The sequence below is a fragment of the Aplidium turbinatum genome, chromosome 12 (genome assembly GCF_918807975.1).
Source record: "Aplidium turbinatum chromosome 12, kaAplTurb1.1, whole genome shotgun sequence".
Taxonomy (NCBI): domain Eukaryota; kingdom Metazoa; phylum Chordata; class Ascidiacea; order Aplousobranchia; family Polyclinidae; genus Aplidium; species Aplidium turbinatum.
Window position 1 is genome coordinate 12,419,612 of NC_137483.1, and position 23,910 is coordinate 12,443,521.

General features: G+C 39.0%; 2 protein-coding genes across 4 annotated transcripts; both read left to right on the forward strand.

Annotated features, from left to right (window-relative positions):
• Positions 1-261: 261 nt before the first annotated feature.
• Positions 262-6,451, forward strand: LOC145780988 (uncharacterized). Of its 2 annotated transcripts, XM_082592679.1 has the most exons (2): positions 262-357; positions 3,079-6,451. In XM_082592679.1, exon 2 carries the CDS (start codon positions 3,171-3,173, stop codon positions 5,241-5,243), a length of 2,073 nt encoding a protein of 690 aa, XP_082448805.1. In that variant the 5' UTR covers positions 262-357; positions 3,079-3,170; the 3' UTR covers positions 5,244-6,451. The 2 variants fall into 2 exon arrangements, with proteins under 2 accessions (XP_082448805.1, XP_082448804.1); XM_082592678.1 differs by lacking the exon at positions 262-357 and having other exon boundaries at positions 2,899-6,451.
• A 927-nt stretch (positions 6,452-7,378) lies between these two features.
• LOC145780989 (HHIP-like protein 2) lies at positions 7,379-23,882 on the forward strand. Of its 2 annotated transcripts, XM_082592681.1 has the most exons (13): positions 7,379-7,512; positions 8,098-8,329; positions 14,358-14,445; positions 14,810-14,917; positions 15,583-15,709; positions 16,647-16,822; positions 18,113-18,297; positions 19,016-19,153; positions 19,428-19,557; positions 20,480-20,622; positions 21,806-21,979; positions 22,364-22,491; positions 22,752-22,890. In XM_082592681.1, the coding sequence occupies exons 2-12, from the start codon at positions 8,146-8,148 to the stop codon at positions 22,459-22,461; spliced, it is 1,551 nt and encodes a 516-aa protein (XP_082448807.1). In that variant the 5' UTR covers positions 7,379-7,512; positions 8,098-8,145; the 3' UTR covers positions 22,462-22,491; positions 22,752-22,890. The 2 variants fall into 2 exon arrangements, with proteins under 2 accessions (XP_082448807.1, XP_082448806.1); XM_082592680.1 differs by lacking the exon at positions 22,364-22,491 and having other exon boundaries at positions 22,752-23,882.
• The last annotated feature ends 28 nt before the right edge of the window (positions 23,883-23,910 follow it).

Sequence of the window (23,910 nt, forward strand, 5' to 3'; positions counted from 1 at the left end):
GCAACAACATTTCACCAACAATCGGAAACTTCACTCTGCCAATATCGGTAACCGGCCCTGCGTCAAGTAAGCGAAACTACTTGAAGTAACCAATCAAGGCTTTGTCAGTCCGAGCATGGTTCTAGGATAAAGATTCAAAACCCAAACCAACTCCGGCTCCTCTACACCTCGGGTCTGGGGACAGAAATATCGCTCGATTAATAATCACGCAAGAATGAGTTTCGCTACAACGATATTTTCGAAAATAAAAACTGGTTGAACAACAAACAAAAACATTGCAACAAATTGGTACGGTATTTCTAGTGTTGTATCTGTAGCAGCCGGCCACGGGCCTGAAGAGTTGACAGCTTTTGTGAAGTAAGTAAGTAGACGTAGTTTGTCAAACTTTGAACTGCTAACTAGGCCAGTTTATATGCAGTGGTGTTGACACTCTTGACAGAGGTTCTTGGGAATATTTTTGAACCGGGTTGGATGCCAGCGAGAATGGGGAGATTGTCCAATGGTGTGGGACACAGGCATCTGGTCACTGTGCGCAGGGCGCTGTTTATGGCAGTGAGCACTGCGACACCAAACAGGTGCACAGTACTCTGCTGAAGAGTAGACAAGGGCTAAGGCTGCTATACGCAAAGTGTCAGCCCTCGCCCCCCAGCTAGAACCTGCCAGGCGCTTGAGTGGCGGGATGTGAGTTTCTTGCGCAGTGACACCAAATGGTGGCGGTATGTGGACGATCTGTCCAGTGTCACCCCAAGATATCTTGGTTCGGGGCAGAAGGACAGAGATTTTCCGTTGTTCTGGATGTGTAGCTCACGATCAGCTTCCTGATTATGGAGGTAGAAAGCTGCTGCCACAGTTTTGGTTTCGCTGAGTTTCAGTCGCCAGTTCTGGAGATAGGCTGAGAGAGTTTTCATGTCCTGGCTCAAGGTGTCTTCTAGATTTAACAGTGAAATGACAGTGAAAACATTTGACCAACGTTCTAAAAGCTATTAGTTTGGTCAGGGATGGGTTTGATACATGTGAAGAGAGCACAACTGCAGCGGTTACACGCCCGGTTTAAGATCACGCTGTGCTGGTTCAACTCTCGGGGTGTGCACTTGAGCAACGCATTTCAGGACTGCTCTCTATTTAGCGGCACCTAGTAAATGGAATAATTTCCTGGCAACAACACTTCAACAATTGGAAAACTTCACTCTGTCAATCTCAGTAACCGGCTCTGCGTCAAAAGCCTAGACTACAAGTATGCGAAACTACCAGGAATACCCTATCAAGGCTTTGTCAGTCCGAGGATAAAGATGCAAAACCAAACCAAATCCTTTTAGGGTTTTTCGAAGCGGAAGTGTGTGACCCAATGACAATACAGTTTTTGTTTGTTGGATCAAGTATGCATATTAATTTTTTTAGCATATATGGAAAGAATATGAATGAAGCCTAATCTGTCATGAATTTATTAACAACTAGCTGCTATCAATTTGTTTTGACGTTGCGTTCTTTTACAGAGAATGTTGTTATATATTTCTCAGAAAATGATTAGCTTGCATTGGTCTGCACTGGGTATATAGCCTACCATACATTTTTTTTAAGTAAAATAAAAACTTTTTAAAGTTAACAACTCACACATTAAAATAGTTCTTCATGCTTACGGGACATCTATTCTAAGTTAAACAGGCCTCTAAGCTCCCGGCTACCATGGCTGCCAAGAAGTCATTAAATGGTCTCCGAAACTACTGTGCTGGACCACTGGTAGGCCATATTTGATTGTCGGCTTTCACACACCAACATTTCTTCACTATCGTTTGTATTTCAAAGTTTTTTTCTTCACCTGCGTTTGTATGTGAAACTTTTTTCTCTTCACTTTTGCAGCCTCACAAACAAGGCAAAGTCTGTCACACGCCCACGAGAAATATTGCCGACAAAAGTGTGACCGTCGACCTATAAAAACTCAAAGACTAGCTCGACACCCACTTATTTTCGGACTGGGAAAGCTTCCTGCAGAGCTTATTCCTGGCAGTATTGCATATAACTTGTAGAGGCTTTGAATCACTGACACAGGCCCGGTCACCGAGATTGACAGAGTGAAGTTTCCGATATTTAAAGTTTTGTTGCCGGGGAATTTTTCCATCTATTAGATGCCGCTAAATGGAGAGCAATCCTTAACGTGCGTTGCTCAAGCACACATCCCGAGAGTCGAACCAGCGCCGCTTGATCTAGAAGCTTCTTCGTTCCAGAAGTCACGTACTAACCAACTGAGCTATCGGGGCAGACTTTAATTAATTAATTGAAAATTAATTAACAGACTTTTAAAAACACTAATTTTTTAATGATTTTTTTATTCTGGCTGCCGGGAAGAAGGCCATGCTTGGTTGCCGGAAAAATAGAGAAGCTTAGAGGCCTGTTAAACTTCTATTTTTAATTTAATGTTGCATTGACTTTGATTTTTAAAGTTTATTGTTTTTGGTGTATTATTATGTGAGCTTATCAATAATAATGGTAAGCAAAGACAAAGAATGTAAGCGAGCACAGTAGTGCATTTTCACCTTTTATATCAAATTAAATAATAGGCTAACTAGTAAAATACAGCAGAAAAAAACAAACAAATAGAAACTACCAAGGAAATCATAAACAGAGAACAAACACCAAGAAAATTGAGTCAATTACTAGCCTACCTGTGGTGTATCATATAAAGCGCAGTACAACACTGCAAGATACATTGCAATAGACCTGGGTGAAACAATTTAAAGAAACTATTAAAGATGCCCAAATTTTTATATGGAGTTCAACTGTAGGCAGCATCAGATCCTTATGTTGTTTAATAAATCAATTTAACATCTTTTTAGTAACATCCAACCTTTTTTTAATTGGTTGTTTAAAGCTTTTTAACCTAACGTTTTGAAACAGATTTATTCCAAAGGTCAGACATAATACAATATTTACAAATATCATGATATGGTAAAGTTGAATAAGATAAAAACTTGAAACTATTGAAGATGGAATCTGTGTTCTGTTTTGAAATAGCAATTGAAAGATTGAAACTACGTAAGCGAATAACATGTGGAATACCTTATGTTGCCATTGCATTTTTAGACTTTCCAACGATCGTCATCAGGCTCAATGAAGTCAAGCATAGTAAAACAAATGAGTATGCATTTGGAAAGGGAAAGTCTTGCTTGTTTAAAATGAGTCCCACCGAACTTTACAACAGACTAAGTAAAACCCCTGTTTATATGGTGGTTCTCGATCAACAAACGAACAATCCTGCAAAGCAAGCGAGCATTGGAACCAGCTCAATAGACCTGGGTGAAACAATCAAAGAAATTATAAAAGATGCTCAAATTCATGGTTTGTACAAAACGACTTGTCATGGTAACGCACTTTCTGTAACAGTTATTAATTTTTTGCAAGATGCTGTTGGATATATGCAGCTGGCATATAAACTTACCAGCTTGGGTCATTCCATGTTGCCACATCTTAAATCTGTTAAGATGGATGACATTAGCAAGAAACCAGAAGTGACTCTTTGCAAACCTCAGCCTTTAGGTCCTCTTCCGAATGAGGACAATATTGTTTGTCCTCCTGCATTATATTATCATGCTGAAAAGAGACATACAAAAACTCATAGCAAATCTGATTCTAAAATTGATCAAGGCTCGCATGATACTGAAAAAGTTTCAGAAGCAAAGAAGGATACATCAGAAGTGGACAGTGATTTGAAGAGGAGCCGGGAAAAAACTGTCAAGAGGTGGAGAGATGAAACTCAAGCAGTGATCAAGATAAATACTTTATCAGAACAAAAATGTGAAGCAACACAAACTGATTTGAAACATTTAAATCAATTTCCCATTCTTCAAGGTTTGATAGAAGAAGTCATGCAACTTGGACTAAACCGGCCTTCATCTGCACCAGCTCAAAGAAGTGTGTCAAAACCTACTGCGGAATTGTTTGCGAAAGTCATTGCTCAAAGGCCATTTTCTGCACAAGAAAAACAAGGGAATCAAACTATAACAGTGAATGCCAAGCATTCACAAAAATCAACATCAACTAAATACACCAATAAGCAAACATCTAAAGAAAAGAGGAGATATCCACTATGTTATGGTTTAACAAAGACTCATTTACTACGGCTATCTCAAAATAAGACGGCAAAATTATCTAGCTCATGGATGGAAACACAACAGGCTAAGCCGAAAAAGATTAAAAAGTCTCCTCTTACAAGAAAGAAAGAAGTCATGGAGCAGCGCAGACCTCCTCCTCCAGAGTTGGCATCAACATTTACTCAGACCATGCCCAACATTACAAAAGATGCATTCAGTTCTGATTCTGAAGATTTATCATCTGAAAGTCGTTCTGTGGCTTTAGATTTAGATGCACCTGAAAGTGATGTTGAAGATTTGGACAAACTTCATGAAAGAGCCTCTCCTCGAGCTCTAAGTCGTCAAAGTATTGAGATTAGACTTCCAATTGCTGAGACAATAAGCGAAGACCCTACTAACAGATACAAATATTCAGATGATTTTGATGAGGAAAGGTCTTGGTCTTATGATCGCACAGCATCGGTACTTACCTTGGACTCTTCTGCACAGAACACAGCTTATGATGCATCACAAGAAAATACTGAAGCAGGATCTCCAAACAGATTAACTGTAGATTTTTCACCCCAACCATCTGCTTCTGATATTTCACCAAGCATTTCTTTTGGCATTACTCCTAGAGATTCAATTCCAGAAGAACCTGAAAAAGAGTTGATGGAAGTTGAGGACAGAACTATAAACGAGACTGATGTACTGGAGGACAATATAATAACACATTTCAAGCCTCTTCCAAGCAGCTTGTCACCACGACAAGATTCATACAATGATGATGACTCCAAACCTACTGATGACTCTGCTGCATCAATTGTCACAACTTTAGTAAGCGGTGCTCCAAAGTTACCCATTCCTGCCCCATCGTCTGATTCTCCTATAATTCGCTCCCTTGCATCTGAATCAGGAAGAAAAAAACCTCGTCCACCAAGTGCATCTCAATCTTCATCGCTTGAAAGGATACATCGGCGAAAAGTGAAAATGAGTTCGGAAAGCTCATTCCATATGTCTGACATCAGTGATGTACGCACTTCGGACTTGGCTGACATCAGAACGTCAGATCTCAGTGACTTAAAATCTTCTGATGAAAATGTATCTCCTTTTAACAGCACTGATATGTTTGGTCGTAAAATGCCTTTTCTAAACTTAAAAAAGAAATTCAGACATTGACATCGCTTTAGCTTAAAAACAACTTCTTTGTTAGTTGCTTTCATGCAGCATTTGTGATATAACTTATGCTGTCATTATTGCAAGATCAGTACGAAAAAATACAGTAGTCTTCGTTTTTCAAATTGGCAATGAAAACAAAAGAGGCATTTACCAAACATATGGTAACTTAGAAAATATCTTCTATGTGTGTAATAGTGTGAATATGTCATCCATTATTTTTTTATTGCCACAATTAATTGAAGTAACAAACTTGCTTTCCAGGTGAGAGCAAAAATGTTGTTTGTTATGATAGTGATGGTCTGCTGTAATTAACTCCAATTGTGACTTTAATTGATGCTGTGAGAGCATGTTTTCAAAGAACGTTTCAAGTTAAATATTTAATGATGCAAATTTGCCAGTTTGGAGTTTTTCTTTTCGTTTACCGAACATCCATCTCAAACAGTCCTGTTTTGACATCACTTCAACGTTAAAACAATAAATAGCAAATTTTGCCAGTTGAAAACATAATTTCGCTTTCATAGTCGAAGTGCATGCTTGTTTAGTGTTTACTGTTCACACATACTATGTACTGTATCATGCAAAAATGTTTCAAGTGGTCAGTGATGCAAGTGTTTTTTGTATGTAGCTACTACATTTGTATTATTCTTTTCTGTTTCATGCATCTGTTGGAATAAACTTTACTTATGCTTTCGTGCACAAGAACATTTACCAATTAACTGAACTGAATGTTGAGTATTCAAATATGTACGTGGATTATCATCACTGATTGATTCTGCTTAAGTAATTTAAATTACATTCTTTAAAATACGGTAGCATCAATACATATATCTTAATTAAATAGACAATTCAATTAATAAGTATAAACTCATTTTAAAAATGTATATATAAGTTTGTTAGGTTTAAATTAATCATGAATATGTTCATGGTCTTTTTATGGTTGAGATTGATGGGAACTGCACACAACAAACAAACTTTTTTCTTGAAATATATTACACTTAATAGTTAATATGTCTAATTACTTATACTGTAGTTGAATAGATATGTGCTCAGCTGATTGCCAAATTATAACCATGGCCAACTGTGTCAAGCTATCCACTGTAAAAGCACATTAATAATTTTATGCATCGGTACATCCAAGTTTTTGAGTATTAGTACAATATGTGTTTTTTATCCTTCTTAACTTATTGTGTTTTTTTCTATAACAAATTCTGTAGGCTATGTTTTATTTTTACTTCTACTTTCTTTTTCTTGGTTTGGTATCTGGTCACCCACAATGCCTTGACTACCAACCACCTTTCAGGTAAATGCGATTTTTTTGTTTTATTTTTGTGTTTTCAGCACAAAAATGACAAATTTTTCTGACTGATAAATGCGCTTGCTTTCTTTGTGTTACGCTTTAGAACGCTATTAACTAATATCATTGTTTCAACGGGTCTGCTACTATTCGGTGAGTCCGATTCGGTGAGTCTGATTCGGTGAGTTCCTAACCTCTAACCCCTAACCCTAACTCCTAACCCCTAACCCTAAAACGGCAATGATAATTAGGCCACGGTACCCGATAATTAAAAAAAAAATTGAAAAAATCCCCCGTTAAGGGATCGGACTCACCGAATCGGGCCATTCCGGTTTCAACAAGCTATTTTCTTTTTTAATTTGCCCATATATCTAAATTATTTTACAATATTATTTGACAAAGATTGATATTAAGGAACTTACGATCGATGTCGTGTGTGTCGTACTTATTTCTTCATATATCATATTCTAGTTTTTAGCCAAAGAGCTTAGTAAAATTCTTCTTAAATTAATGTCACTGACTACTATTAAATTTTCGGTTTTATTAAATGTCATAGGTCTACTATGTAACTTTGCTTTTTTAGTAAATACGATTGAGATAGTAAATTTTATGAAAAACTGACTTGAAGATTGTTATGTGTGTTCTCTTCTGTGTCTAGTATACAAACTGATAACTTTTCACTTTAACGTGCAATTCTTGGACAGCAAATCAAACTGTTTTTGCATTGATTCAACGTCTGCAGACTTTAAACCAATAAAAAAAGCGGTTGATTTGCTATCTGGGATTGACCCTCTTTGTTGTGGTTATTGATTTACTAGGCCGGAGAAGCAGTTAAGCTTGTGTTCCGATTACAAGAGTTTCAGCTGCTGCAATGATGAGGATGCTATTGAGAGTGAATACAATGAGATTCGAGACACTCTTTCACTCTCTGACAACTCAACTTGTAGCTCATACATTAAATCTATTTTGTGTCAGGTAAATGTTGCCACGTTATCTTGTATATTGCCTTTTATTGTCACGGAATGATGAAGCTGTTGCTCTGAAGGTTATTGGTTCAACTTCCGCCGAAGGCATACGGCTGTGTTTGGGCAAGACACGTAATGGCATCTGAAAAGGGCAGCAGCAGCAGACAACAAAATCCTTCATTTTTACATTGATTTAACGTTTTCAGACGTTAAATCAACGCGAAAATGGCAGTTTTTTTTCAGTCGTTTTTTTACCTTGATTTAACGACTCTAGAAGTTAACTTTGAACCTTGACCTTAAATCAATGTAAAAAACGACTAATTAGCTGTCTGTTCTAACTGTACAATCTTTCGCAGTTTCCTGCAGCCTTTTGTGTTGCATTTGTCTCCACAAGCTATTGCATTGTGTAGTGTGTAATTTCACTTTGTTTTGTCACAACGAATGCGGCAATGATCATTGATCATCATTACACATTTGACGTATCCGGTGTTGAGAGAGGTTGATTTATAGAGTTTGTTTGTTGATTAAAGGAACAAAAATGTAACTGCTTTGATTAGATCGTGTTTTTATGACTATTTGTTATGTTGTTGCACAGAGATGTTCGCCATATGCTGCCCATCTTTATTTTGCCGAGACTACTTTGATGGCCAGGGATTTTCCGTCGTTGTGCCCAGATTATTACTCAGCATTTGTGCGAGAATGTGGCACCCTGGTGCAAAACATTCCTTCTCTTCGTCCAATCAAGGAATTTGACCCAAATTATTGTTATCCTGACATCCTGAAAGACACGACAAGAAATACAGGACTTGGCCAATCTAACGTCAGAGGTGAGCAGCAAAAAGTCATGGATTGCTGGGGCGATAAAAAATTTTGAAATCTGTAGTTTTCGTTATCAACATGAAATCACAGTCTAAAAACACATACGTTTACCTATAGACAGGGCCGTAGCCAAACCGTAGAGCAAGGGGGGGCCGAAAAAATTTGAATGATTTTGGCATTTTAACCTCTTAAACACCGGTATCCACAAAAATTGCAATATGTCAGTTTAGTAAAAACAGAGAGAGACTGTTCACCAGGCATTTGGTAATAAAATTATTAAATTAAATTTCAACCAAAGAGCTAGGCTATTAATTTTCAACGTCCAGAGCATTCCGCTCTTTGCAAACACTATAAATTCAGACCATAAAATTACTTGGACCAACGCCACCACTCTTAAAACTGAAAAGGATTATACAAAAAGATTGTTCACAGAAAAATGGTACATAAACCAGAAGGCACAACATGCTCTTAACCAAAAAGATGGTCAGAATTTCCCCTCTGTGTACAAAAAATTACTTTAACTTTAGCTTCACCTTTTCCATTCTCAGTGCGTCTTCTCTACCATTGTTATTGCTAATCCCATTGTTTTCTGTCTTGTCTGATGTTTTTTCAACGTTTCTTGACAGTGGCCCAATAGATAGATAAATTTACGCTGTTGGAAAGTAGCCTACTGGTTTTAGGCATTCACTGCATTTAGTTTAACCTCTAGGTATCGTTGCGTGTTTTAATTCTGATTCTTGCTGCTTTACTTTACTCATTTTATCAGTATGTTTTTGTGTTGTGCCATCGTTGCTGAACAGGTTGTGTTAACCTGTTTTAGCCACCTTGATAAAGTCAGTCGTGCTGACTGACGAAACGTCGGAAATACAAAAGCTAGTTATCATCTTTAACATCACGAGGTAACCTAGTATATAGTCACCAGAAGAACGCAAACTAATTTTAATGTCAGTTTAGTGTTAAGACCAGTAGCGTAGCCAGGAATTTTGAAAGGAGAGGTTTTGACGACCGGCGGGCGAAGCCCGACGGCGTGTTCGCCTAAGACAGTGGTTCTCAACCTTTTTAGGCTTACGGCACCCTTTAGCAGAAAAAAAATATTTTGTGTCACCCCGTGGTGGACCAACGATCTTTCACTTCGAATGCAGCAGGTGGTTGAAACATACATCAACCGTTTCATATTAAAGACTATTAAAAATAGTAACCTATTCATAGCTTCTCTACTTGACTTTCCGCTGTAATGCAACCTGGAGAAAAGCAGGCAAGTTCGCTTGTGCGTGCCCATCGGGAAAGGCAAGTACAAGTAGTCCTCGCTTATTAAGCCCACCTCAGGGCCGGACGATTTGTGTTTATTATGCAGGGGACAAATTTCTGCCACTCTTATACGCATAATTGACTATGACCAACTGTACTATGGTTAAAAGTTGCCAAATAACAACTGTACACAACGATCGGTTCTTTCCTGTTCTACGCTATCCATTTTTGGGGTGCACCGAAAATTGCGTTTTTTTGCGAGTTGTGTCAGCAACGAACATTGCTTTTTACAGCCATACGATCAACATTAAGAACTGAGTTAGCAGCGTAGTAAAGCGTGAAATTGTGGAATGCAAGATAAAAATAGTAAATTGTGACGCTTTTTTACACAATTTCAAGCAAATACAATCGAAACTTGGGCTTATTAAGCGGAGTTTTGGGCTTACTAAATGTTTTTTATTACAAGAATAATTAAATGAAAAGGAGTAATTCCAGAATGGATCAAATTGGGCTCGATAAGCGGTTAGAGAAGGGAGAGAGTTAATTTTAATTTAAACTTTAGCCCTGATTTTAGGTTGCAACAGTACATTCTAGACCTCTAGAGTTTGCCTTTAATGATGTAACAAAAATTTCCTAAACAAAAATGAAAATTTCATTAGCAACAATATCCTAGCTCAGTGGTTCCCAACTCGTTTTTAAGGCGACCCATTTAAAAAAAAAAATTCAGTTCGGTAAAATCTTGCGACCCAAGCAAATTGTCGTAGTATTTTAAAAGCCATACAAGATTGTGTTGCAAACAAACAGCACTACAAAAGCAGTAACTTTTTCCGAAAATAATATGTTTATCAAATCATTAATGAGATAGCTGTGCTGGCTTGCTGTCAGTGAGTTTTTGAAGTCGAGGCGTTATTTTGCTTAGGCATAGCCGCACGTCGGCTTTAACTTCCAGCCGGTTTCGCTGTTCAGTTTTCAATGCACACATGGCGCTAAATCCAATCTTACAAAGCCAAGTTGTTGCAAATGGAATCTGTTTTTGAATCCCTAATTGTGAAACTGTAGGATACACTTTGTACATGTAAGCCCAAAAGTGGATGTTTGCAGAATCTTTGTGGTATTTGTCTTTGAAGGACGCAAAAGAAATACGGTTTGCTACTTCTGTCGTTATGTCCATAACTGTTCTGGAACATGGATGGAAAGTTGAGGCAGATCTTTTCCAACAAATGGATCAATTATCCAATCATTTTGGTTATTAAGTGTTACAGATTTTCCATAGTAGTGCACAAACTTTTTGGCAAACTGTTCCAGGTGTCTAATTCGTTTGCTTAATATCAACTTCATTGCCACAAATATATTGCGTTAGCTGAAGAAATATATCGTACTCATCTCTGGTGACATAACTTTTCCAGAATATGAGTTTTTTGTGGTAAGCAGAAACTTTTGCGACGTGATCAATCACCGTAAAACCGTTGCCTTGCATACCGTATATAAATTTAGAGAATTCAGAGAGTCAAATATATCGGCAAGGTAAGCAACATTTGCCTTGAAATGTTCTTGCAAAAACTTCTCGGCTAATCTCACGCAGTTCTGTTGCCTCAGGAAGATAGCAATCTCCTCTCGCAAATTACAAACTCGCTTCAGGACGCGACCTCGTGACAACTATCGCACTTCTGTGTGCAACAGCAATGCTTGATAATAATCAGAATCCACAAAGACGAAAACAAATGCCGATTTAGTGGACTTGCTTTGATTACACAGTTTACATACTTCACATCATTCAACACTTCGTGCAGCTCTTGAGACAGCTTTTTTGCAGCAAAGGCCTCTCTGTGGAGAAAGCAATAAGTCCATACAGCACTTGGGGCTTTGTCTTTGATGGGTTTTACCACACCAGACTATGCGTGGTCCAACGTGTGGAAAACTTTGTCATAGTTTGTCCGACATGGCATTTGTGACATAACAATAGTGCACGTTACAATATATATCCCGTAACTTTGTCAAGTTAATGTATGTTTGAGACTGAAATTTTTGTTAGGTTTACATTTAAATAATAATAATAAAAGCGAAAATTGTTAAAACTTCTTGCACTACGATCATGCTACAAAGCTTTCCGATGTCTCGACATGAAACGCTTCATGACTTGTGTTTATTTTTTCCAGTTTTGTGATCGATCTCATCACGTTTTAAATTTTTTTTTATTGTTATTTTTTTCGCCCAAGATACAATATGCCTGAAAAACAAGCGACCCAAAAAAATTATCAGGCGACCCAACTTTGGGTCGCGACCCATGAGTTGGGAACCACTGTCCTAGCTAACCAATTGAGACAGATAAATAATGAATATGAAAAATAGCTCGCGGCACCCAAGAGTATTGTAAATGGCACCCAAGGGTGCCGCGGCACCCCGGTTGAGAACCACTGGCCTAAGACGACACCCAGCGACGGGGGGTCTGGGGGGCCTCCCCCCGAAAATTTTGAAAAATTACTTTGAATTTGGTGCATTCTGAGAGCATTTTCAACAAAAATGTGGGTATGAATATTCCTGTAAAATGGTGCTGTCAGGTGGCATAGCAAAAGGATAAGATCATGTTTTCTTCAGCATTTTTCGGAAATAAAGCTAAGTCTCTATGTTTTCTTGTTGCTAATTCCTGGCTGAGATGTTTGAATGTTTGGTATTGGCACAACTCGCTCTTTTAATGCAGTTTTGTTTAAAATTAGGCAAATTTTTTTAGACTGAAAGCATCATGCTCAAGCATAAAGAGACCGAAAGCATCATTCTCAATATCGTGACGTCACACGCGTGCCAAAAGGGGGGGGGGGGTTGTAACCCCCCCCCTTTGGCTACGCCACTGGTTAAGACCAACACTGGTCTCTTATCACGGCAACCATATTACAATGATCAACATAACAAAGCAATTGTTGACTTGTTGTATAAATAACGGTACTTGTTACGAGCAAAAACTTTAACTGGCTCGAAGAAGCTAGTGCCGAGGATTTTGATATATATGATTACATTCCGCCTATACAACCGTGAGCTAGTCTATTGCAATTGCATTCGCGGATGTTTGGATGCAAGCCGTCTCACAAACAAGTCTAAATCGATAGATTTCGATACAGAATGTTCAAAGGCCATAAGCACTAAGTTTGCCTGTCTTGGTTGTAACATGCTCCGTCTAGTGGGAGCGTCAGCCCTTGTTAACACTGAGAATCCACACTCACAAACGGCAGTGCTAGATTCAAATGTAGCAATATCTGCTGCAAGGTTGAACACTTCACAGATCAGAAAACTAGAAACAAAATTTATTTACACTGATTGGATTGAAGAAAAAAAATAAACACTGCTTAACTGCACAAATTTGGTTTATCACTGCACAGATTGGTTATCACTGACCCTTAGAATTAAGTATGGTAAGTAATGGGTATGAAAACAGAGAGAGACTGTTCACCAGGCATTTTATAATAAAAGTAATTTGCGTTCTTCTGGTGACTATTTACTAGGTTACCTCCTGATGTTAAAGATGATAACTAGCTTTTGTATTTCCGACGTTTCGTCAGTCAGCACGACTGACTTTATCAAGGTGGCTAAAACAGGTTAACACAACCTGTTCAGCAACGATGGCACAACACAAAAACGTACTGATAAAATGAATAAAGTAAGCAGCAAGAATCAGAATCTTTAACATCAGGAGGTAACCTAGTAAATAGTCACCAGAAGAACGCAAATTACTTTTATAATGGGTATGAATTAAGTATGGTAAGTATTTAAGAATGGTAAGAATTAAGTATAGCCTAATTTGTACCGGTTTGTTGGCCTGCTGGAAAACCATTCCCTCTTTGTTAGGTTATCATTCTTTCCCAAAACATTTTTATTTTACACAGTTTCTGACAATTTTTTTACCAACGTAACACGTGTTGGCCTTGGTTGAATTGAACCTGTTGAGGTTGCCAAAGGAGGAGTTAGGGGGGGGGGGGCGAAATTGTTTAATCATCATAGCTTTTAACTAAACAAAACAATTGTAGTTAATTGGGCCAGTTGGAGCTCTGCAACGCGAAAATGGGCAAAATCATTATAATTGCAGCTGTTGCTCAAGAATGTTGGGATTTTGCCAGGGGGGGCGAAATTTTTTTCAGGGGGGGCGAGGCCCCCCCTGGCCCCCGGCTGGCTACGGGCCTGCCTATAGAACAGTGCTGTAGGAGGGTTTGTGTAAAATAGATCGTATATGGGCTATGTTTTTGCTTTTTATTTCAATCCGTGTTGTCCACGAAATATGCAAAAGGTTGTCGCAACTCGCAAGCTGTGGCTGTTATGCAATTGCTGTCCGGTGAATAGGATTGTTTTCCCCTTTGAAACCTAGACAGCAAATCGATCATCTTTTACATTCATAAAATGAATTTCAAAGGGGATTTTTTATTGGTACCTTTTGGAAAGTTGCGTCCGGAAAGGACTCTCTTTTTTAGCGGCAAGGTGATTATTTGGAAGCTGTTTTCTATTGTTTATCTTGATACTGACAATCCGCATAAAGAAAGAAAATTGCAGATCCATGAAACCCAGTTTGTAAAAACTGTTATGTGCTAGCGTTTTACATTACAAAAAACCTCAACTGGAACATATCTAGAAAGGAAATTTAAATCAATCATAAGTTCTTAAAACTAAAAGATAAACAATAAAATAACAAGTATATTTCTGTTTAAATAGTGTAGATCTAAAATTTTAAATAGCTAAATCAATATCTTAATTCATTTCATTTCTCAAACCAGTCACGGTATAGTAATAGATCATTTATTTTTGAAGGGAGCTGCTTACAATTGTGTGTGAAGGAAGTGATCAACGACCTGTACAACCCAACCTCAGCCAAACCTGCCAATGACGGCACTCGCAGGTTCATTTCATTATGCTTTGACAGAGTTCTATTTAGCATTTTCGTTTGACCTTGCCGAACAAAAACACTTTTCTGAATTGGCTGATATATTCTAAACTGTTGTTAAGTTACATGCTTCACATGTTAGTGAACTGGGATGGTAGCGCAACTACACTTCTCCTTCTTTGAGTGACGTTGCCGTTGGGTAACTATAGTTGTCCATTTTTGAGTGACGTTGGGCTGCAATATTACACTTCTTTCTGAGTGACGTTTTAGAAACTCAACGATTTGTGATTTGCGGTGGATTTCGTTTTCTATTTTAAAGTGGTTTCAAACCGAGTTCAGTTCCAAGTTTTCAGACCAAGTGATCGTTGTCACTGTTTAGGTTGTTCGTGGTGGAACAACGTGGCGTGGTCTGGGTTTACCTGGCTAACTTCACCAAGCTCTCACCGCCGTTCATTGACATCAGAACAAATGTGTACGAAAGCGGGAGGTAACATCATTATCTTGCAGTTTTATTACACCTCTGAAAGCTCTAGTTCCAAACAATTTGAATATGGACAAGGTGTTCCAAGGTTGACTAGTCATTGCACCAGTTGCGATAAAACAGCTCACCCAAGAAACACAAAAAATACATCATAGCATGTCTAAACAAAAGTATCCAAATCCAGCCAGCAAAGCAGTCTTTTTAACATTGAGGCTTATCCAGATGTTGAATCAACGTTAAAACGATTGATTTTACGGCTAGGAATGCTCTGACAACTGAGTAGTTTCGGCAATGCCAATGACTTTCCATCATATTGTCTGGTTAACCTTGAGTTTACTTTGAGCGAGCTCTGGCATTATGATCCGTCATCGTCATGATTTAGGAAAGTTCTAGACTTTGATTTGTGACGCAGTTCAGGTGTCTCTTGTGATGGACACGGTTGATATCACTTAATTGAACAGTACAAATTTCGTTTATCTAATAATTTAACCGCTTTAGTACATTGATGATTGCTTGTTTAGAATTAGATAAAAAATACATTTCTTCGAATTCTTGTTGCGCATTACACTTAGATACGTCACCCGCTGTAGGCGATTTACAATGCAACTACTTATATATCATGATGAGTCATCAAAATGGCGGAAATAACCTTCCCAGTCATTGCTTTGCAGGCAATCTGATGAGCGTGGCTTGCTGGACATTGCATTCCATCCCGACTTTTCTGCCAACGGTTTATTCTATCTCTACTACACCAGTCGGACTAACAACAGACATGTCGTGAGAATCAGTGAATTCCGGGTAAGTGCGTGTAAGTTTGGCGGAACAAGTGACAAATTCTTGATCATATTTCATTATGCGTTCTCAACAATGCTCTTTTCGGGACAGCAATTGAGTCGTTTTTTACATTGATTCAGTGTGTGCAGACGTTGCATCAGTGTAAAAAACGACTCATTCGCTGTCTGGTTGTCAGTTTTGAACAATAGTTCAGTTGCAACACGATCAATCATGGTTAAAAACTTGACGCGCGTGGTTGAGCAACGCACTTCAAGTGCAAATTTTTTCAGCGGTGCCCAGTGGACTGGAACAATCTGTTTACAACAGTAGCAGAAAATCCACCCTGTCACATCAACTATTATATGATCTTGTCCCTGTACGGTATTGCAATTGTGATAAAATACAGAACTGTCCAATTACAGATGCAACACAGCAGACTGTTCAAAGCAGCAGAAGTATTGTCAGTTGATTGATTGAATTTCTATCCTCGGACTGGAAAAGCTTCTTTGAGAGCTTAACCCTGGTAGTTTCGCATACTTGTAGAGGCTTTGAATCACTGACGCAGGGCTGGTCACAGAGATTGGCCGGATTTTCAGAGTGAAGTTTCTGTTTGTGTTGTTGCCGGGGAATTATTCCAACCACGCGATGCCGCTAAATGGAGAGCAGTCTTGAAATATGTTGCTCAGTCAAGCGTACACCCGGAGATCCGGACCAGCGCCGCGTGATCTTGAGTCGGGCGCGTAACCAACTGAGCTTTGAACGGAGCTGAGTTGACGTTGAAACAATTAAAAAGATAACTGCTTGGCTCACCAAGCACAAAACGACATGGCTTGATTGAATCATTATTATTTTGTCATTGTTTTTATTTAATGCAAATATCAATATTAGTCAGTGCTTCTACAATCTACGAAACGAACATACTGTTCAAAGTTTTCATGTTTCCAAGTCATGTGTCCAACAGCTTTCCGACAACGACATGAATAGAGGCAATGTGTCGTCAGAACGCAGGATCATCGAGATCTCGCAGCCGTACGCGAACCACAATGGGGGTCCGCTTCTCTTCCTCGGAGGCTACTTGATGATATTCACTGGAGATGGCGGCAGTGCAAATGACCCGTTCGGGTACGCCCAGAACAAGTAAGCGACCTTTTAATCATTTCATTATCAAGCTGTTGCTGTTGTATCGGCGAACATATCTTGGGGTATTTGTCTTCAGCGTACACAGATTTCTAATAAAGTATCATGCTTGAAAAGTCTGCGGAGTTTTTGCGGTCATCCTACAGCCAAGTTTTGTCCTTCGAATAATCTCTAATTGGCTCTGCTTTAGAGTGAAGCATTTTAAAGTAATTCTGAAGATGCTGCTTCAAATGCTTTTATTTTTCTTCAATATCTTCCAAATTAGGTTTGACCCCTATTATAGTGAGTAGTGGCCGATTTTTTTTATTCGGCGATTGTTCTCACCCCGTTTCTCCATCTCATTCTGTTATTCGCAACTAATCAACTTCCTTCTTTTATTCGGCCTTGTTTGCCCCATCCTTCACTTGGTGGTTCCACGTTCTTTTTGGACTCCCGTTTTGTCTTATCCATCTACAAATCCGATGCCTTTCTGAGAAAATATCCCTTTCTTCTTAGCATGTGCCCATAGCGTCTTAATCTGTTCTCCTTGGAAGTCGGTTTAATGGTCTCCCGCATCTCCTCCCAAATCAATTGATGAGTCCAGGAGCGAAGAACGCGTGTCAGCATTCCAAGCACGATATCAACAGGAGCTCGTCAAATAGAGCTCATACTGTCCAGTACTCTTAGTGGCTGTGATTTGCCCAAAAATTATGCCTGTAGATGGCGCTATGCCGAGAGGATACGAAGGCTTTTATTACGTCTGACAATAGAAGGGCTTCTGTTTATCGTAAATAATCTCTGTTTATCATAAAATGACAATTGGCACCTATAGTAATTTAATAAACCTTGTTATGATAACCTGCGTTGCACTATTACCATCAGGCATGGATATTCACTGAATGCTCATAATCACTTGTTATGATTCAAGTATCCATATATTTGCTTTTCATCTAGCCTACTGCAAAGGCTTTGCTGAGAAAAACAGCCTACTGGTAACTTGTCGACTGTATTTCCAAACAAGTATTCTTTAATTATCTTCTACTCTAAATTATGCTCTACGTAACATTTGCTAACTGTTTTCTGTAGCTGAGTGTACCAGCCGCACTACAAAACTTTCTGCAGTTTAAAAAGATCCGCATGTTTAACGCGGTACAAACTACCGTCCTTCTAATGTCGTGAGAATAAGCAATCGCCGTGAGCTTTCGTATCCCCATGCTCTGTCTCATGGCTTTTTCGAACTTCCAACCTGGTAAGCTTTGCAGTTCTTTCCTGAACACTCAACCATTCATACAACTTTTGTTCTGCTCGCAGGGGAAGCTTGCTCGGTAAAGCGCTTCGTATCAACGTGGACTCTTACGACGCGAGCCAAGGGCAGGCTTACACTATACCGGAGGACAACCCTTTTGTGTCGACCCCTGGAGCAAGAGGAGAAATCTATGCTTACGGGCTTCGAAACCCTTGGAGGTGCACCCTTGACCGCGGGCATCCAGAAACGGGTATGCCGACTGAATGTATTGTGAAACGCAGCCGTACTAAATGTCCGAATGAATTTATTGAGTCAGCTTGGCATACCGTACATTGCTGGTACTATTAACATTCACCCGAACAAACCTTTCAATCTTTGGTTGTATACAATGTATAGCTCAGTTATATGGCAGCTTGTTTCTTCTTGTATTATGGTCGGGGCTGAAATATGTGGATAGCTTCAACTCAAGTAGGCTACTGAGTTATCTGTTGTTAATTTTTAAATGTTTAGGCCCTGTGTTCTTTCAGTTCTTGTTTTGATAAGAACATTTGAAAATGTGGTTTCACAGCAAATTAAATGTAATTGCAGATTCAATTATCCGCTTTGAAAGAAGTGCCGAAACTTATTTTTGGCTAATTGTCGTTGTTTCGTATGACGTCAAACACAAACCAAAAAAGTTTTCATTTTGTCAAAGCTTGACGTCGTCGTTGAATTGATGGGCTGTGTCACACCACTGGAGTGGACACCCAATTGTAATTTTACTAATATTATAATTTTTATGTAGTTATGTTATAATTTTACTATCGTAGAAAACAAAGGCACTTCAAAACAAGCTCAATTTTTTGTTTTACTTGGATTTTTGAAACCGCTTATTTCAAAAACTGACTTTCAGACTGATCCACACTTTTTGTTCCCTGATTGTCAACATCGACAGTGAATTCATTACCAAATCGCTTGCTTTGTTCCAGGCGCCGGTCGCGACCGGATATTTTGCGGCGATGTCGGCCAGGGCGCTGTGGAGGAAGTCGATATAATCGTCCCCGGTGGAAATTACGGTTGGAATGGTTATGAAGGAAATAACTGCTTCCGAGACTGCAAACGTATCGGTGGGTAAAACAAAAAACTTATGTTTTATTGAGATAGTCAATTAGTCATCATCAGCATCAACCAATTTTGATTATACACTAGGTAATGAGCTAAATCCTCATGTTGAGATGTGTCCTGTTTGTCGAGAATGAAGCCTTCCTTTCTACACCTCGTGGTGTAATGAGTTGTTGGAGGCCATGTTTAGGGCTACAAGGCCACGTCTTACGAGTTTATTCGTTTCCGAATTGTCTTTAACAAGTTTGTCTTTGAACGTTTCGTACCGTTTCTCCACAGTGAACCATGCTCGTCCGATCAACACGTACACACACAGCGTGGGAGAATCAATCACTGGAGGCTACGTTTACAGGGGTTGCCAGTCACCAAATCTCCAGGGCCGCTATATATTTGGAGATTGGGACAACGGGTAAGAAAATCATCTTTATATCTGTCGTTGAAATCATTCAAATATAGGTTTCTTAGTGGTCATCGATAACTCCAGCCGCATTTTGCCAATATCTTCACCACTTGAACAACTGCTCATACAAGATTTAACCTTAAAGTTTTTTTTTCCTGTTGACACATTTACCCCAAGCAAGCAACCATGCTTGTAACTCGAACTGGATTTTCACCAGAGGTCTTTACTCGGCAACCACCCACTTTTTCTTGCTCTCCGAGCATCCGGTTGGTTGTCAACAGTTTCCATTATCGTGATTTTTTGTTTCTCTGATACTCGATAAGTCACCCCATCAACTTGCATCATCTCCTCAAGTTCTTCTTTTGCGTTTCTTTCAATCGATGTAGCTGGTCCACTGATTTTCTCAAAATATGTCCCGAGGTTTTACTAAATCTCTTGCCCATCTGTCTTGCGCTCCAATTCTATTTTAAATTGCTTCATTTTCAATGTGTTTTGTACAATCATCATCATAATCCATCGTCGGTTTGTTCCCCACTAGTGGGGGTGGCCGATTGTTTCCGCGCAGCAATTGTTTTTATCCCTCTTCTCCATTTCACCCTGTCCCTTGCATCTTCCTCCTTCAGTCCGACTTTTTTAAATTCATCCTTCACTTGTTGTTTCCACGTTCTTCTTGGACGACCGCGTTTCCTCTTCCCATCCACCTTTAGATCTAGTGCCTTTCTAAGAAAACTTCCTTCCTCCCTCCTTATCACATGTCCATACCATCTTACTCCATTTGCCAATATTATTAATATTCTACTGTAGCACTACTTGAAAAGCATTTATTTATTTTTTGGTGGTTTCTCACTCAGTTGATCTTCTTTCACTCATTTCGACGTTGAAACAACAAAATTCAAACGTTATTTTGTTTCATCACGATTTACCTTCGCAGGCGCTTGTTCTTCTTGCAAGAAGGCGATGATGGAGTTTGGCGACGCACGAACATTTGCATGGGTGGGGATAGCCTGTGTATTAATGGGGGGCTTGGTAGCGACTACGCGAGATACATAAACACTTTCGCAGAAGATGAAGCAGGTAACATGCTGCAATTGCAGCTCTTGGTTTAAGGGGGCAGTCCTACTTAGAAAAAAAAATTTCAATTTTTTTTTTTTTTATTCATATATATTAGAAATTTATCGTAGATTCCGAATATGCAGTCAGTTTTTACCTATTTGCCCTCATTAGGCTTCAAACGGAAGGTTTTCTGAACGCACCTCAGTTTAAAATGTGAATAAAAATTTGCATTTTTGTGAGAATGTTAGTTGCAAGATGTTTTGTATTTTCCCTGACAAAATCTAATAATGAGTAAGCTAAATAGCGCCACCTTTTCAAAAGGTTTGTATTTGTGTAAACTCAGTATTTTGTTCTTTATGTATATTTTAGTTGTTGTGAATGTACATAGAAGAAAAAAAGTTACATTTAAAGTCAAAGGCATAAATTTAACTAATTCTATTTTTCAAATGCGATTTACTCAAAGTTATGTTTTTATGCACTAAAAATGTTTCTTCTAGAAAACTACTTGTCAGAATTGGCTAAAAAAATTTAACAGATGTACAGTAGGCCCTTACGCACATAATGATTGAGTTTTGTTTCAATATTCAGAGTAATAAATATTTTATTACCAAATCCTGAAGTTAAATTTGCTCTCGATACATAGCAATTATGAAATTTTTTATATTTAAAAAAATAAAAGAGTTAAAAAGAAATCCCCTCTATCAATTTATGGCTAGGATACTCTACTAGATCACCATGCAGTTTGAAGTCCCTACCTCTAGCCATTTTCGAATTTTTAGGGCTGCAATGGAGACAATCGGTTGATTTTATGTACAAATTCAAAATGGTATAAACCCTTAATGGATTGCCCCAGCCTGACAAAGTAAATATTTTTGGATAGCTTGTTTCCTCCCTTTTCCAAAATAAATATGGTTTGTTGGGGTTTGTGGGTGAACTTTTGTGTGTAGATTGTTATTTATGACAAGCACGAAAAATGCGATTCTAAGTAGAACTGCCCCCTTAAGAAAATTACTTCATTGTGTTGGAGCAGATGTATGCAGCTTTGGATGGAGACCAGGTCTACATCCATGGTCCAAACAGCAACGATACAAAAAGATTTTAAATTTTGACTTCTCTTTTCGTGATCTTGACAATCAAAACGTGTCACGATTTTTTTCTCTAGCAGGTTGTGTGTTAAATAATTTCCAATAATTTTTTTCTCCAGGTGAAGTCTACATCCTTTCCGCCACCGTTTCCATCTCCGGGAGCAGGGTTGGACGGATGTACCGACTGGTGGATCCGTCTAGGAGGGGCAATCCATCGGACTGCCGACGCCTCCCCACCAGGGAAGTCACCTTCGAACCCACCACTACATTCACACCTTATCAATCTACCCAAGGTACCGGTTGTTTTCACAAAAATTTCCGTTTAGAGCAGGCTATGCATTTGGTTGCTACGTTAGCTTAAGTAAAAACTGTCTCTTACCGTGATTTTTGAATCTATGCAGACTAGGGCTGTTCGAACCGAAAACATTTTTCAGAATCTCGATATGTTTGGTTTTGAAACTCTTTATCTTGTTTTTGTTTCGTAAGATGCTAACTCCAAGTAAGTAGGCTATGTTACATCAACGTAGGTAGGCCTAAAAGTTTTACAAAAATCCTATTTTTAAACCATAGTAGCTGCTTTGAAAGCTTCTGCTTATCTAACCCCAACGTTAGAGACAATTGTCTCCACCGTGGACAACTTTAATGGTGAAAACTTGTTAACTGAGTCTTGCTGACAGGAAACGGCGGGAGTTCGGCAATTCGTTTTGCGAAGAATATCAAATGCGCTTTTCACTTCACTTCGATCTTTCTGGCTTTTACTAACATTCTGCTGTAATACGAATTTTTCAAAGGCATGCTTTTGCGAGTAAGTTTTTTATGATGCATGATGTGGTGGCTTTAATTTGGTGACTTTGAGTCAATTTACCCGCAAACTTTGTAGGCTATGCCTTGTTCAAAAATAAATTTTTGATGAATTGTACAGGTATCCAGGAACCAATCGTCTTTATACATTGAAGCAGTGCAAAAACGACTGATTTGCTATCTGGGTGTCGTACACTAATGTGTGAATACAGTAATTGGAATTTTTAACTATTCATCAAGAGCAATTTCGATTATTTTTTCCAGATGCTAGGATTGAAATCCGACTTGTACATCCAAGAAAGTTTCGAAGGTTTGGTCGGGTTGAGATTCGTCGCCCCGGGGATGAATGGGGCGGCATTTGCGTGCGCCGGTTGGGTAGAAGGGAGGGTAGAGTGATCTGCAGACAACTGGGTTTCTCGGGGGTGATTTGGGTAAGATACCGTAGTAACTTCGGCCGTGGCACGGGGAGGTTTTGGTTGGACAATGTTGTTTGCAGGGGAACTGAAAAATCGATTTTTGCATGCTCCCACCGCGGATGGGGGGTGGCCAGTTGTAATCTGGCCGCATCCGTGGGCTGCTGGAGGGCTCGTGCTTAGCCCCCATGGGAATTCCAGCGTTTGCAGATCAACCCCTTAAATTGGTATTAGCGACACGATTTTTGCTTTAACTCTTTTACTTGCCTGATGCAATGTGGTCCACATGCTTCTTACGCACTTGTTCTACCTTATCGAATGCACTATTACCTAAAGTCCTTTAGCTATTGCAATTGTTTGCTGTATATTCTGCTTTTTGTGCTATTTCCTTGCCAACTTTGTGGCAACACTTTTGCAGTACACAAGTTTTAAGTTGTACCATGTATGCTATTAGGCTATGCCCTCATTTTGCACTTGAACTGACTTTGATGAAAAGGTTAACTTTATTTCGCCAACACAAAATCAAGTTATTCATATGATCGAACATTGCGTTTGAATTAAATCGAACAGCTTCGGCTTTCATAGAGCCTTTACTAGAAGGTTTTGCTTCTCATATGATCTTACATCAGGGTGCGGCCTCTAAAGCCCCCATCGTACCTTGTTTGTACTTACCACGTTTTTGCATCAATTATCAATCAACCGCTATAGCCAAGGCGAACATAATTCACAGTGTGATGTCCTCTTGACTGTCAGCACTAAGATGAGCACTGCAACTGATGAGGCTGTAAACAACGCTGCATTGGTCAACCGCCAGTCTGCATATTGTTGTATAGTGTCCATGGCTAGCATCGAGGCTCAATCTTATAATAGGTTTTGGCCCTTACAGCTGGGAATAATAATTGTCACCACGAAGTCATTCTTATAGTGTTAGCTTCAGGGAGCCGAGCCTGTTCGATTTACTTCTTTCGTGTCTTTTGATATTTTGTGGTACGCCCGATATTGCTCGCCTG

Bases quoted from the DNA above. Each gene is read 5' to 3' on its own strand.
- LOC145780988 (XM_082592678.1), top strand. From the start codon at position 2,982: ATGGAATCTGTGTTCTGTTTTGAAATAGCAATTGAAAGATTGAAACTA.
- LOC145780989 (XM_082592680.1), top strand. From the start codon at position 8,146: ATGGCCAGGGATTTTCCGTCGTTGTGCCCAGATTATTACTCAGCATTT. The intron at 14,446-14,809 runs GTTCATTTCATT...GTCACTGTTTAG, and splicing joins GCCAATGACGGCACTCGCAG to GTTGTTCGTGGTGGAACAAC. The intron at 20,623-21,805 runs GTAACATGCTGC...TTTTTTCTCCAG, and splicing joins TTTCGCAGAAGATGAAGCAG to GTGAAGTCTACATCCTTTCC.